Genomic DNA, 15984 nt, shown 5'->3' on the forward strand with positions numbered 1-15984 from the left:
GTGAATTGTGTGCGCTCATCAACCGAGACTGCTGAAAACAAATGCTTTGAAGAACCCATTTATACTTTCTTAAGCAGTATTACAATTCTAAGATCCACGCAGGTGTACAATATGAATACATTTACCACACAATTAGTATATGTAAACTATACGTGTACAGTATTTTTAAAGCTGACGGAACACGAAGCTACTTTGTGGCTTGTAACTTGGTTTCAGGAGACAAGGCTTCAGGCCACTGCATGGCACACCAGGGGAGACTTACTGCCTCAGAAAACTAGGCTTCAAGCTTCTGTTCCTGTTCCATTAGCTGAAGGTTTTAAAATACACGCCCTTCCTTCTACAGTAACATGCCCATTGATTGTCGATTCGAAAGTTAAACGTAACAGAATCTCTCACTCTTCTCTATTGAGCAGAGATAGCTGGCTGTACCACGGAACATTTCCTCTGAAACTGGCACTTCGGCAGAGCGTTTGGGGAATCACGATATTATTATTATTATTATTATTATTTTCTTAGATGCCCTTATACCCAGGGCGACTTACAATTGTATAGAAAAAATACATAAAGAATTACAGTACAATTAAGAGCAGGCTGGCTGTGGACCAGACTAGAATATCAGGCTTGAATGACTTTGCAGGGGGTTTATCAAAAGGCCACAGTATTACTACGCATCGTTCTATAAAGAAAAGCAAGTACTTTATAATAGCCAAGCCTTCTAACAGTTTGAAATAGCCATCGCCATGTTTAACACACAAGACACACCCTGCAACGCCTCAGAACAGCACCATCTAGTGATATTTTGTGGTCATTGCATATAATATGATTTTTATATTAAATGGAACTGTAACCGACCTCGCCACAATTCCAAACTATTTAATTAGAAAGCAGCAATGCGCCAACGCGTCCAATTTTATAAGGCTGCATTAAAAAAAAAAAAAAAATAAGCATGAATCCAAGTTACAAAGCGCGAGGGAAAAAGACGACCTGTATATAAATTGGACTTTCTAAATGAACTTCAATGCTACAGTTATAGCATCATCCCCATCTAAAGCGGCACGGCTCTGTTTCTGACTGGAAGAATGAACCGTGAAACAGACGCAAGATTCAATGCCTTGCTAATTTCCTCAGTCACATGACACGACTCTCCGGCGCTTGGGCGTCACATGACACGGCTGTGCTGTCAGACAGGGTGAAGATGGCGGCCCACTTATCGTACGGGAGAGTCAATCTGAATATCCTGAGAGAGGCTGCAAGGAAGGAGCTTCGGGAGTTCTTGGATAAATGCGCAGGGAGCAAGGTGCCACATGCTTACTCGAGCCGGCTATTGAGAATGCAAGCAGCTTAATCCTGTTTAAGTGTCGAGTCTTACTAACCAACACTCGAGTTGAAACTACACGGTACTCTGTTCCTGGTCCGTTGTTCGCTGTTTTATTGTAATCAGTGCGGGTAAATGTTTGTGCGATTTAGCTTCTGAAGTTACATCACGATTACATGTACAGAAAACAGCGCAAGCAAATACTTACTGTGACATTAATGCATGCAGTGCTTAGTTTCCAGATACAGTATGTAGTTATTTAATATGTAGATTAATGGTAACCAAGAGCAAGGGGCTCTGGAACTGGGGGTACGGAAGCACCACCTTAGATTTGCATGGCTTCCATGCATATACAGGGGTTACAGTTTTGTTCAATGGCTTTCAGCACCCCCACTTTAAAAAATGTTCCAGCGCCACTGCCAAGAGCCAGAGAAAGGATTCACTGCAAAACAACACAAGACCTCAGACAGCCCTAATGTTTTGTACTTCCCTTTTCTAGGCAATAGTCTGGGATGAGTATCTCACAGGACCGTTTGGGTTAATTGCTCAGTATTCACTTCTAAAGGTACGGTGCATTCTTGTAGGATTCTTTTTAAAAGATGGGTTTGTTAAAACTGATATTGATTTGTATTCTTGATTGTAAACACCACCATTTTCTTTAAACTTTAAAACTAATTAATTTATTTACAGTAAGTGATTTTAATGTTCAATATATTTCTGACTACATTGTACGTCTTCTAGAATGTGGCCCGTTCTATTTAAAATGTACACGCAGTTTTCCCTTGCACTGTAAATGTGTCTCTCTTACATTACAGGAACATGAAGTGGAAAAGATGTTCACACTTAAGGCAGGGCGCCTGCCTGCAGCTGATGTTAAAAACATCATCTTCTTTGTGAGGCCCAGACTGGAATTAATGGACATCATTGCTGAGAATGTGATGGGGTATGTACTGGAAAGCCTTGTCTAGTTCCAGTGAACACTAATGTTATGTGTTTCTCTTAACACTGTGATACCCATTCCTGTATCCCACTTGATACCACGCTTAGTCACCGCTCTCGATTTATTATTTTTTAAATCCAGCCTCACAAGCCAGTCTTTTTCTTATGCAGTACATTGTGTGTCGCTGTGCGGGGGTGCGGGGGTGCGGGGGACGACAGAATCTAGTTCCACAAATAAAGGAACTTTTCTCATTTAAAAAATGTTTGGGCATTGCAGGGTTAATTAATCAGCAGAGTGCTTTAGAGAGGGTGACACATTGGTGGTGGCGGCTGTGAGACACTGAAAATATCAGAGTGCAATATAACAAAGTGTTTTCAAAAGAAAATGCTTCTGATTACAAAGAGAAACCTTTGTTTCCTTCACGTAGTTTTACTGATTTAATGTTTTGAAGTTACAACTAATCGAGTCGCTGCTGTTTGAAATGTATTATTATTATTTTTTTTTTCTTGAAATGCTGGTTTTGTGTAAAGTGTGCGGCTCTGTCTTGCTTGGCAGTGAGGATAAACAGCGCTTGCAGCGAGATTTCCACATCCTGTTTGTGCCGCGGCGCAGCCTCCTGTGTGAGCAGCGGCTGAAGGAGCAGGGCGTGCTGGGCTCCTTCATCAACATGGACGAGTACACCCTGGACCTCATCCCCTACGATGGAGACCTGCTGTCCATGGAGTCCGAGAGCGCATTCCGGGTACTGCAGGACCACAACGCGAGCTTCACAGCGCTCTGCTTATTCTGTTCTGTGTTAATATACATGTTTATCTACAGTGTTCAATATACGTCATCATGATAAAACCATTAACAAATGTTTAAAAAAAAAAAAAAAAACTAATTTATGGACCCATATAGCTACCACATAACCTTTTTATCGGTTAGGGCTAGGGTTAAGACAGCATTCTTTGTTAAAACTAGGTAGTGGTTATTTGTCTGGTTTTCATTAATGAATGTAGCGCCTCCTTCTGGATATTCAGAACGAGGGCGGTTTAATTTTTTATTTTAAAACTCCACAGTACTCTTTATCAGTTGCTCTTAAGTTTTATCTTAATAATTGTGTTAATTTTCTATGTTTTTAAATTATAGGAGTGTTATCTGGAGAATGACCAGACTAGCCTTTACCATACAGCCAAGGGACTGATGACACTGCAGGCACTGTATGGAACCATCCCACAGATATTCGGCAAAGGAGAGTGTGCAAGGGTGCGTTTCATTGCGACACACTTAGTGTTTTAGAGTGAAAAGCAGCACGAGATCACAGGCGGACAGTATATACCTTCCGACTGGCAGCACGCAGTTGAAATTCTGCATCACTAGGTTGTGTTGAAATTGCCGTGCTTGAGGATGGCACACTGCTGCAAACCTCTTGTTTGAATTGCAGCACGTAGCCAATATGATGCTGAGAATGAAGAGGGAGTTTGCTGGAAGTCAGAACCAGATCCTGCCCGTGTTTGACTCGCTGCTCCTCCTCGACCGCAACGTGGACTTGCTGACCCCCTTGGCCACGCAGCTCACTTACGAAGGGCTTATTGATGAAATGTACAGCATTACTAACGGTGAGTCCTTCCAGGATGCATTGACCCGTTCACTGTGATAACTTTCCCATTTGCAGAACTACACTCTCCAATCATAAGATACAAGTTGCAGTCTTGTTTAATTGATGTAAAACAGTGGATATAAATGTAAAGAGAAATGAACTAAAATGACATGCATTGTGGTATATCTGCGTGTTAGAGCCATTAAGGGTTAAATGCTGACAGTATTAAGATATGTTGGCGTTTAGATCAATCGATTAATCCTTCTTGTTACAAAGTTTATTTTATTACTACTACTGTACAGCAGATTGCTGTCAAAATCATTTTACAGAGCACTGATGGCTGTGTGATACGTTTGCTGTTGACCGCCACCCTATTTATACAGTATAAATCAAAGTCTGTTTTCTAGAATTAATATTTTAAAATCAATACCATACTTCTCCAGCTCTTACTATTTCCTAAAACCTAAGGAAATATAATAATTTAACTTGCTCACAGGAGTCAAGAAAGATTTTGTCATTTACAGCTCTGAGTGCAAATGCAAATAGTCCAAGTCAGCTTAACTGTAGTCTCCACTGTTGTTGTTTTGTAGAAATATAAGTAGAATTATGCAAAACCAAAGTGAACCCTTTATGACAGTGTCTGTTGTAGTGTACGCTGTCTTTAACCCAGTGTAACCCTGCGGTGCCTGCAGGCTATGTGAAACTGCCTCCAGAGAAGTTCACTCAGAAGAAACAGGGCGAGGGTGGGAAGGACCTCCCGACCGAACCCAAGAAGCTGCAGCTGAACTCCGCAGAGGAGCTCTACGCTGAGATCAGAGACAAGAACTTCAATGCCGTCGGGTCGGTGCTGAGCAAGAAGGCAAAAATCATCTCGGCAGCGTTCGAGGTCATTTCTATTTCCGTTATGTAAAAAATATATTGCTGTTCTCAGCTGTGGTTTTTGCACTAATGAAACAGGCGATTGTTTAATTTTACCCTGGCACTGTTACAGCCCTTTGTTAAAGAACTCATTATCAGCACCATGCCTGGACTTGTCTAAATAAAGTCCATTTCCACAGGGACTGAGATTGTGTGGTTCACTCATGCTGGTTAAAGTATTATAATGTGACTTCAATCAATTTTAGGAGGAATACAGAGCCTCTCCCAGTAAATTTAACTGCGTATCTATAGCAAGTGCGTCTGTTTTTAAGGTACTGTACGCCTGCAAAAACGAAAAGCATCCTAAAAACTATGCGTTTTTCTATTATAGGAGCGACACAATGCTAAAACAGTGGGAGAGATCAAACAGTTTGTGTCACAGCTGCCACACATGCAAGCAGCAAGGAGCTCCCTAGCAAACCACACGTCCATTGCAGAGCTCATCAAAGACATTACAAGTAAGAATGGGTCTGTGCTGGTTCATTCATTAGAACCGAATAATGTAATGTTGTTTAGTATGGATTGTGGAGCTGCTGTTCCAGGATCCTTTTGGTAAAAACAAGAAAAGGTTGTTCCTTTTTATTTATTTGTCATCGTGTGTATTTTCAGTCTTTTATTAGAGAACAAAAACAAAACAGTTGAGTGGTTGTATATATTTTTTTGTTCTAGCCTCCGAATCGTTCTTTGATAAACTAACAGTGGAACAGGAGTTCATGACGGGGGTGGACACAGACAAGGTAAATACACTTCAGTACTCCTCTGTTTCTACCCCTGAAGACTAGAACCTTTTCAGTCCTGATATAGCGCCGTATGGTAACATCTTTGCTGTCGGAAATCACACTGGAACCTCACAGGACTCCTAGGTCCCAGTCTGAGGTAGAAATACATGTAAAAAATGAAATAAAAAGGTTGTCTTTTTCTCAGGTACACTCAGTAAAGGAGTTTATTCTCGCAGGTAAACGGCTACATCGAGGACTGCATCGCCCAGCAGAATCCCTTGACTAAGATCCTGCGCCTAGTGTGCATGCAGTCTGTCTGTAACAATGGACTGAAGCAGAAAGTGCTGGACTATTACAAGAGAGAGATACTGCAGGTAAGAAGCACCCTTCTGTTGACGCAGTAGCATTGCTGAGAATGGGATGAACGTCACAGCGTTCCTTCCTTTTGGCGCTCTCTGTTGGTTTCACACACAGCAGTGCAGATAGTGTATCGGTGTGAGCATGAGCGGCAGGCAAGGGGCTGCAACAGGTAACGAAAAGTTTGAGAGAATGAAGTGTGCTGCATGCCCAGTTTTGTTTTAAAAGCGAGTCCAGTTTTATCTAGTTTCCCTGAGGTCTGATTTTTGGTTTTTTTCAGACCTACGGTTATGAGCACATAATAACCCTGAGTAATTTAGAGAAGGCTGGGCTGCTGAAGCCACAGACCAGCACCAGAAACAACTACCCAACCATCAGGAAGACACTGAAGCTCTGGATGGAGGACATCAATGAGCAGGTCACCCTTTTTGCCTTGTCTTTCCTGGGATACATGCCAAGTCAAGTTCAGATGGGTTGACGGATCACCTTGAGTAAACCTAAACTCAATGGGATTGCAAGGCTAACTCGGATTAACTCCAGTCGTGATAAAAATGTATTGGGGATATATGGAGGAATCTGGTCATTCTGTCACACTAACATTAATATAGACATATGGTGGATAAAGGACAGTGTGATCTATCTTTTCATGATGATACTGACAGGGATGGAAAGATGACTCCTATTGCATAGCAGTTTCACCCATTCCAGGTTTTAATACAAGCTTGATTAGACACAGTAACAAGCTCATTTGTGTCTTATTAAACCTCGTAAAACCAGGAATGAATCAAACAGCAATGCAATGGGAGTCTTATTTCCATCCTTGTAAGCTTTGATTTTGTGTTTAGTTATGTTAATGTATATATGTTACTAACGTACTTGTTCTTTATTATTACTGTAATACCCTTATTCAAGTCTCTGTGATTTATTTTGCAGAACCCAAATGACATTTCCTACGTGTACAGCGGTTATGCTCCTCTGAGTGTCCGCTTAGCCCAGTTGCTGGTGCGGCCCGGCTGGCGCAGCATTGAGGAGGTGCTCAAGATGTTACCAGGACCGCACTTTGAGGAGAGGCAGCAGCTTCCTTCCGGACTTCATAAAAAACGTACGCTGATCCTGGAAACAGCAGCTGAGGCTTGCATGGCAGACTTAAATTGAATTATTATTTATTGATTTATTTTTTGTAACGTCTATTGCTTTGCTTTGATTTAGAGCTTCACACTTAGTTCTTGCATCGAGAGTCAAATCTTGGTTGGAAGTCACATATTTTGGCAGAGAGAGCGAGATTGAGTAATTCCCTGTACAAGACCGTGTTTCTGCATGCCTGTTTTTTTTTTTGTTTTGTTTTAGGGAGGTGCAAATTGGATTATTTATAGGGCAGCTTTGCCAATATACTGTTTTATTTATTTAGTATTTTGTTTATTGCACGCAGGCCAGCAAGGAGAGAACAGAACCACCCTCGTCTTCTTCCTTGGAGGAGTTACCTACGCCGAAGTCGCTGCGCTGCGCTTCCTCTCGCAGATGGAGGACGGGGGAACGGAGTACATCATCGCCACCACAAAACTGATCAACGGCTCAGGCTGGATCAATTCCTTAATGGACAAGCTGGAAGCACCCCCCTTCTAAAATAAAATCAATCACCAACAAGACTGGCAAGAACCAGAGCGCTCAGAGCAAACGGCAGGGGCTGGTTTCTTAACGAGCCACCATTTGACATGAGATCTCCTGTGCTTTTCAACCTTGTACAGTACACTAATATTACAGAGGCAGATACACACTTACGAAGTTAAGCAGAAAACTCACAGATGTGTGCTTTCAAGCAGTGTACAGGCCACAGGCTGTTTGGCTTTTATTTGCTTGGAAATAATAAAAAGCTTACTTAACTTTGAATAACCTAATATAATGTAGGTTTGTGTTTGTGTGTGCGAAGCGCTGAAAATACATCCACTGTCATTATCAACAGTGTTAAGAAGTTTGTTTTAAGAGATCCCTGTAGTACACAATTATAAACTAAGGGCTCGAGTGTGGCTGACAGGTTACCTTACACACACACACGTTATGTAGCCTGGGTAAGACTTTGGAGGGTCTCAATGTTCCAGGAAGATTTCTCTTCTTTATCTCTCATGATATTTCCAGTACATCACGCCTGCCTGCCTGCCTCAGAACTGCCCAGACACTGCACAGCTGGTCAAACGACTGAGTGATACACATTCATTAATCTTTACTTACCCTGTTACAGCAAAAGCAGGCTTTTCAGATTGATGACGTGTTATTATTGTTTATCAGTTCCACACAGATTCCCGTGTCAAGAATAATTTGAAGGTTAAGTGATTGGGTTTGACAGTCAAGCCTAGCTGGAAAATGGAGAGCTGACTGCCCTGCTTAGATAATGAAACAGTGAATCAGATATTCTGCTTGGAATATGTGGGCTTAGATGCGTCTTGTAAATGACTACTGTGCTTTGGTTTGTGTGTTATATATCCTGCAGCAATACTGTTCTGCTTATACATTCAGCCAGTGTGATCAAGCTAAATAAAGTACATTATTGAAAGAATGCACTGTTCTGCAATGATGTGTGTGTGTGTGTGTGTGTGTATAAACACACAAGCCAGCAATAACATTATACATTTTCAGCAGGAAACAGATAGACTTCAGAGGGCTGTGGAAGCACTAATAACCAACCAGAAGGATTGTTAAACAGCACAGAAGAGAATCACTGTTAAAAGTCAACCCCAAACCTGGCCTTTTTTATTCTTTCATGATAGTAATATTTTGTTTGTAAGTAATCTAAAACAACCAAGTTACTAATGTACACCCCCATCTTAGCTGTCAATATAACACTGGTAGCATGAAAAAGTCGATCTCCTGTATATCCACCAGATAATGTGTGTAAAACTTGTGACACAGGTGTGGACGAAAGGGCAGCTTCCTCCATCTATCCCCAGACACTTTCAACAACTTGTGGTAATTTATTTCCTGGTGAAGTTTTGTCTCAATTGGATAAGCAGTTATCATGACATACAGTATTGTACCTAAAGTTGAGGGCACACAAAGCCACTTTGTGGCTTGGAACTTGGTTTCAGGAGACTGGGGTTCAGGCCACTGCATGGCACACCAGGGGAGGCTTCTGGTTTGATACTGCCTCATACTAGATCATCTGGAACTTGGTTTCAAGCCACTGTTCCTGAAAAAGAGGCTTTGTGTTCCCTTGGAGTGACAGGTATACCACTAAACCCATTATTAGCAGGCACCTTTATCTAATGCGACTTACAGAGACTAGGTTCTGTGAACTATGCATCAGCTGCAGAGTCACTTACAACAACCTTAACCCTCCCTTTAGATTTCAGGTCTATTTGACCAGACTGTAGTTTCCAGTTAGCTTAAATGCTATTTTTCTTTTCATTTTCTGTATAATATTTTATGACTTTTCCTAAGTTCCTAAGTTGGGGTCATGAACTTATACACAGAAAACAGAACCTTTGAGATGGCATTTATCCATGTAGACGTGTGCAGGAAAATCTTTGATTTGTTATTTTTTTATTATTATATTTGTATTATTATTTCTGGAAATGGCTGCACCTATCTGGAGATATTTATAAACAAAAAAACAAACTAGTTTGAAATTGCATCGGGTCAATATGAACCAAACCGCTGTATCTAAATTCTGAACATAATAGGAAGGTTCATAACTTTCTCTCTCTCTCTCTCTCTCTCTCTCTCTATCTATCTCTCTCTCTCTCTCTCTATATATATATATATATATATATATATATATACACACATGCCTTATAAAATCACTTTACAATACTTGCTGACCAGTTTTTTCTTTATTACAGGTAATTCAGGTGGAATTTGTGTCTAGACCTTTATTAGACAAGACAATATTTAAAAACGAGTAATAGAAAAAAAAAATCTCTGCTGAGATATAGTCTTCAGCGAACAGCAATCCCTGCGCTGCGCTGTTCTCTTCAGGAGCAATTAGTCCTAACAGGCTTCCTGATCAGCGGGATAATGGTCCGCTCCTGTCTGGAGGTTCTGCTGTGGCTGAGGCAGTGATCTGATAGAAGAGGACCCTGATTAAATTAGCAGGCCATTTGCTCCTGTTAGCAAGTGAAGGATGTCTCAGTGGGCAGTGGAGTTTGATCAGAGATAGATCGATCAACAATACGTGCTCTACGTTTTGCCCTGCTAGTTTGAGAATAGAATAACATCCACGATCACAAAACCGAGTTAGACAATAACAAGAGGAAATCCTATACCTCGCACCATTTTTTATTCTCCAGAAAATGCAACCTGACAAGTAAAGAAAAAGTCATAGCTCTCGGAATCTCTTTAAAAGGCAATGCAGGTCCATAATATGAACACGTACCTGCGTACGTATGTATGTATGTAAACTGAAACATGATTTATACTTAAAATTAAAATTCATAAAATACGTTTAAGGTTATAATAGCAATGGTCACTTATAAATCCCCATGTGTCTTATAATTTCTGAAAAAAAAACAGGCAAAAAAAACCCAAAATGATATATATAAAGTTGAAAATGCCCGTGATAAAATAAACACAAATAACCTTTGCACAGTTACAGTTTGCTATTTACAGAATTGAATGCAATTCTGATCAAATTATTCAAGTTCTAGGATAGTATTACAAAGAATATGGGGCTGAAAGGCTTTGTAACATAAATGAAGGAAGCAGACTATTTGACTCTGCAGTGTAATTTAATAATCGTCATTCACATCTTGCAATGTTATCTTGAAATGGAGCGAACGTGTCATCCTGAGTGAATATACCCGATCTGACTCATGTGCAAATGATTTAAGTCTTAACTGATAATGTGTACTGAAGTAACTCATGAAACAAAAGCAGAAATTGAATGTCGGTGCGAGAAGAAAATAGTACTCTGACGTAGCTCATCTGCCCATTAGACAAGCCCAGGGGTTGAGGGCTCTTGTAATCAGTTGAATAGCTCGTAACCACACCTAGCCATTAGTAGCTGTGCATGCTGCAAAGAGAATCTTGCGTACCCTGGATTAAACTGCAGGAGACAAGCAGACTGGGGATATTTTTGCTTTGGACGTGGCTTCATTGAGAGAACTGACTGATAGGGACCAATGTGAGTTATTCATTCAATGGGAATTGATGCATGCAAAGAGCACGCTCGCAGCAGCTAGCTGGGTTTGTTGATTGTGTTTTTAAAGAAACTATACGACTGATGTGCATATCGTATGTTTGGGGATCATGAAGTTACGATAGTTCTCAGAATTCAAGCAACACTCAAGTTTGATAAATTAATTTGAAATAAGATGTATTTATTGTGTGTTTTGCAAAAATAAAATAAAAAATGTTTTACATGGTTAACACACGCAATACAGTCTAGCATAGTCGTGTGGATGCAAATAAATGATTAGGGAGTTTTGCCATTCAAACTGGGTTCGACCTTATATAATTTGCTAGGCGCAGATTCTGTTATTTAGGACCAGATGTAGACTGTCCGTGTATGAAATCGTATGAAGTTTGTTTAACTTTTTTCCCATCTCCTGCAACACCAAATTGAGAATTAAGAGAATATATTTTATATAGGATTAAATAATGCTGCGACTTTTGGTGTAATAAAAAAATCCTCAAATACAAATGATACGCACACAAACGCTCAAACTTTTTATCCACATAAATTGTATTATGCTTGTCCCACATATCTGTATCTCAGCACACTACAAAGCCGATAGTCGTGCGTTGACATTACATATTTAGTAGCAATTAAGTTGTGTGGGGACAACATCGGTTACGTGTTGCACATAAAAATGCCATTAGCAAATGCAAAGATCCATAAGAGGTACATTAGGAGCAATTAATGCATTAATTATTAACGAAAGGAATCACTGGGAGCACCACCAGCTTTTACTGCAGATGTAGCCTATTTTAACGTTATTGATTTAGGAACACTGCAACAATTCAAATATATTGCAGGTGTCTTGTTATTTATTATTATTATTATTATTATTATTATTATTATTATTATTATTAATAATAATAATAATGCATAAACCACATCTCATTGTGTAATTTGCGTGTTCATTGAAATTCATTTCTGAAGCGTGGTTTACCTTTCTGAACAGGTGTTTCTGGAGCCCAAGTCAGTGCTGGAATGGGCGAGCGGTTGAGAAAAGAAAGCTCTAAATTGAACACAAACAGAATTACTGCAGTGTCGTATTTTTTTTTTTTTTTTTTTTTTTTTTTGTTTCTTGCACTCAGCGTTCACAATGTTCCGTTTCCTTACAGACAGAGATAATCAAACCCATTTCAGACTGCATTCACAAGGAGAAGAAACTGCACACCCTGGCTGTGGAAATGGAGTACAGACTGCTCGAACGGGAACCCTTCACGCTGCGTTACCTGCGGGTTCTAAAGCAGGTCCTCACCTTCGTGCTGTTCAGCTACACGGTGCTGCTAGGCGCGCTCATTCTGGCGGGGTGGACTACATATTTTATGGTCGTTAAGAAATAATGGGCGGGCCTGCACCCTCTTAATAGCAGAAACAACAGCATTGATAGCAACGATCAATTGGTAGAACATGTTAAACGATGTAGTCGACTGTATGTGAAACGAAAGTGTTATTTTCTGTCTAGCGCACTCGCTGGTTTTTGTATATCGCGACCGATAGCAATGTAATAATATTATCTAGATATTTATTTTGATTAAACTTTTCTCTGTGCCTTAACTATAGTGTCTGAGAATTTGTTCTGTCAGACGTGTAGAATCCTTGTGTTTAAGTGAAGCTGTGGTATGCAGTTAGTCAGGGCACCCTTCAGTGTAAGAAGCCTATAAATTTATGGATACACGCTGCTTACTGCAAACAGATGGCGTGTGATTGACTTGTAGAAAGCCGCTCAGTTCACAGTCATATCCCTCAAACTAATCTGGGGCTGGTTGTTTTGACAAGGTACATCCGGATCCATACCAAGATGGCAAAATGTATGCGTTGCAGTGATCCTGTTGTTATTTGCGGTATTGTTCCCAAAAATGACGCAATATTCCCAATATAGTATGCTGGTAGGGGATTCGGCTCACTTAAGTCTATGTGCAAATCCGTTCTTGGCAATTAAGCAGCTGATGCCAGGATTACCAACGGCAAGCTCAGAATTGATTGCTGTGCTAATTACCATCCCTTCAACACCTGAACTTGTGCTCAGCAGTTTCACAACTCATCAAAATAATCTCCTGTGTGGAGTTGCACACACTAGCAAAGCGCAAGAACTGGAAATATTGCAGACGCGTAAGCACGAAAGACCGAAAAACAAAAGTAATGCTTGTGTGCTGTATCAAACGCACTGCAAGTCATTAAAACAGATTGTTCTGAAAGCTGTAAAACAACAGATAACTCTAGATTTATTATAATGCCATATAATATTGACACGTGTGACCTCCCCAGCCGCAAGTGCAGTCAGAAACACGCGACTCCTATAGGATGATAAATGGCCAGTATGATGCACAGCGGATCTGTTCCCTGCACGACACGATTGGAGCAACCTGCGCATTTTCATCGAAAAAGAACGCCATGCATTTAAAACTACAGCCAGTGTTCAAATCTGCAGTAAAACAGCAGATTAGTTATTCAATCGGTTCGACATCTCGGCTTAACCGTGAAGAGGCTCAGGGCCTATGAAGTGCGCTCTTCAAAGAAAAAAAACAAAAACATTTTATTTATTTATACATACACATTTTATTTTACACAAAATAAGATAGGCTTGGAATTGTCAATAAATTAACTATCTGTTAGGGAATAGGTAGACTTCGGTTATGACAATAGCGGTACGCATTTACACACAGAATATACAGCAGGCTGTTTGAGTGGTACTCACGTGTGGCTCTTTCAGTGCCTTCCACCCATGTGCAGCAATAAGGGGCATAGCTAGGAACAGATTTTTACTGAGGCAAAAAAAAATATTTAATGACAGTGCTGCTACAACTGAAACTGGTAAGACTGGTGCTGACACTGCTGGGACTGGTAAGACTGGTGCTGACACTGCTGGGACTGGTAAGATTGCTGATACTAGTGCCAAGACTGCTGAGACTGTATGATGCCACGATTAAAAACACAGATTTAGAAGGCTTTACTTTAAATAGAGTTTGCCAATCCTCCTGTTGCCTGATCTGTCGAAACCCTGTTACATGTCTCTGTGGACATGTAGCATAAAATATGAAAACATGTCGATTATTTGCCACTCTTAAAAATGTAAGTGGGCATATTTTTGTGAATACATTCTTTAAATATATTTTTGTACTTTTTATTTTATCAAAAATGTATCTAGTTGATTTTTACTGAGATGGCTGCCTCAGTGTACACTACACCCCTGATAACAGCACACCTACAGGTAGTGGGCAAAAAAATGGAAACACCAATGTAAAGTCACTTAATAGGGCATTGGGCCATCAATTGCGGGCAGTATGGTATGGATGCGCTGTGGCATAGAGTCTACCAGCCTCTGGAATTCTGCAGGAGGGATGCGGCACCATGAGAGTGTCAATCAACTCACGCCTGGTTGATGGAGGTGGAAAACGCTGTCTCAGGCGTCGTTCCAGACTATCCCTTAAATGCTCGATTGGGTTCAGATCTGGTGACTCAGAAGGCCATGACATATGGATAATGTCAGTATCATCAAACCACTGGGCGACCACACATGCTCTGTGGATGGGGGCATTGTGATCCTGGAAGACACCCCGGCAGGAAAGAAATGCTGACCATATCACATTTCTCCACTGCTTGGTGGTCCATTGCCTGTGCTCGCTGCACCACTCGCAAACGTCCGTTGTCAGGTGTGATGAGCGGTTTGTGCACCTCCACCCGACTCTGGTATCCCGCTCTGTGGAGTTCTCGCCGGACCGTTGTGATGAAACCGGCTGTTCGCGCCCCATGTTGAAATTTGCAGTCAATTAATCTGCAGTTGCTCGCCTGTTTTGCCTTGCACTTCAAATTAATGCACAGATATCACAATCCTGGAGTATGTGCTTCCACCCACTGTTATTCTTTGCTGGTGATGTCTTTCCCTCGGAGTTCCATGCTGACATCACCTTAGACACTGTTGCTCGTGAAACATCAGCAAGTTGAGCTGTATTGGTCACTGAAGCTCCTGCCAAACGCACCCCAACAATCACCCCTCTTTCAAAGTCACTGAGGTCTGAGCAGCCATGGTAGCCGTAATTATAGTCAGCCAGGCCTGTTCAGCATTTTTATACATGACCCTAAGCATGCTGGGATGTAATTTGCTTAGTTAACACATGAGCCACACCTGTGTGGAAGCCCTTGCGTTCAATATACTTGGTGTCCCTCATTTACCCAGGTGTTTCTATTTTGTTGTCCACTACCTGTAGGTCCAATTAAACAGTAAAAACGTGATTGGAACAGGCACTGGGCTGGATTTGAATGAAGCAGCAACAAGTATACCACTGAAGGGACATGGCATGAATTAAATAAAAAAAAAAAAAATAGTATTTCGTTCGCACGAGTTAGTGATGTATACTTGTAAGAGATTGTGTCCCACCCCCGAAATAAATAAATAGCCAGACAATGCCACATTATGTTTAAAGAACATAAGGAATTCTGTTTTATTATAATTACCTTCTACTTTCATTGACACAGGTTCGAATCATCAACAAAGGGGGACAGCAACTAGCCCACATCAAAGAGCACAGACGAGAAATAATATGCAATTCTTTATTAAAAACAGGTAATATTCAAAACTTGGCATTAGTATAGCACACCTCGTCACTAACAAGAAAAGTCAACGTAGCACAGTAAAATAATATGCATGATCAGTCCTTCTTCAATATTGCACTTGCCCTGGCTGCACTGTCAGTAGGGGACGTGGTTCCAATCTCCTGCCACCCCAAATTTCAAAACTGCTCAATTATCCCTTTCCCTAAAAGGGGGCGCCACTCCACCAGTGAGTCCAAGCCAACAGACTAATAACACTGAGCCTTCCCCAGAGTCAATAGAGTGGAGAAAGAAACGTTTTAATCTGCAACAGAGCAGGGCCTCTACTCTCGATCTAAAACTGGATATTGCACACGGCACAGGTTTCCTGATAAAAAATAAAGCAAAGTATCAGTGCACTTAAAGTCATTTCAATTCATCTGAATTTATACAACATTAAAA

The 15984-nt window shown here is 40.8% G+C and overlaps 1 protein-coding gene and 1 long non-coding RNA gene across 2 annotated transcripts; both read left to right on the plus strand.

The window, feature by feature from the left end:
* The first annotated feature begins 1159 nt into the window (after window positions 1-1159).
* Window positions 1160-8218, plus strand: vps33a (VPS33A core subunit of CORVET and HOPS complexes). The gene is made up of 13 exons (XM_041223778.1): window positions 1160-1297; window positions 1815-1880; window positions 2131-2258; window positions 2811-2997; window positions 3387-3503; window positions 3682-3856; window positions 4530-4723; window positions 5087-5213; window positions 5425-5492; window positions 5711-5848; window positions 6112-6249; window positions 6765-6933; window positions 7261-8218. Exons 1-13 carry the CDS (start codon window positions 1196-1198, stop codon window positions 7452-7454), a joined length of 1803 nt encoding a protein of 600 aa, XP_041079712.1. The 5' UTR covers window positions 1160-1195; the 3' UTR covers window positions 7455-8218.
* A 1431-nt stretch (window positions 8219-9649) lies between these two features.
* Window positions 9650-12549, plus strand: LOC121297411. The gene is made up of 2 exons (XR_005947164.1): window positions 9650-10944; window positions 12111-12549. It is a non-coding gene; the product is annotated as an uncharacterized LOC121297411 (long non-coding RNA).
* The last annotated feature ends 3435 nt before the right edge of the window (window positions 12550-15984 follow it).

Source organism: Polyodon spathula, chromosome 22 (assembly GCF_017654505.1).
Source record: "Polyodon spathula isolate WHYD16114869_AA chromosome 22, ASM1765450v1, whole genome shotgun sequence".
In the NCBI taxonomy this organism is placed as follows: domain Eukaryota; kingdom Metazoa; phylum Chordata; class Actinopteri; order Acipenseriformes; family Polyodontidae; genus Polyodon; species Polyodon spathula.

Excerpts from the sequence above, each read along its gene's own strand:
- vps33a (XM_041223778.1), top strand. The coding sequence starts at position 1,196 with ATGGCGGCCCACTTATCGTACGGGAGAGTCAATCTGAATATCCTGAGA. Across the intron at positions 2,259-2,810 it reads ATTGCTGAGAATGTGATGGG|TGAGGATAAACAGCGCTTGC; the intron begins GTATGTACTGGA and ends CTTGCTTGGCAG. Across the intron at positions 5,214-5,424 it reads GCTCATCAAAGACATTACAA|CCTCCGAATCGTTCTTTGAT; the intron begins GTAAGAATGGGT and ends TTTTTGTTCTAG.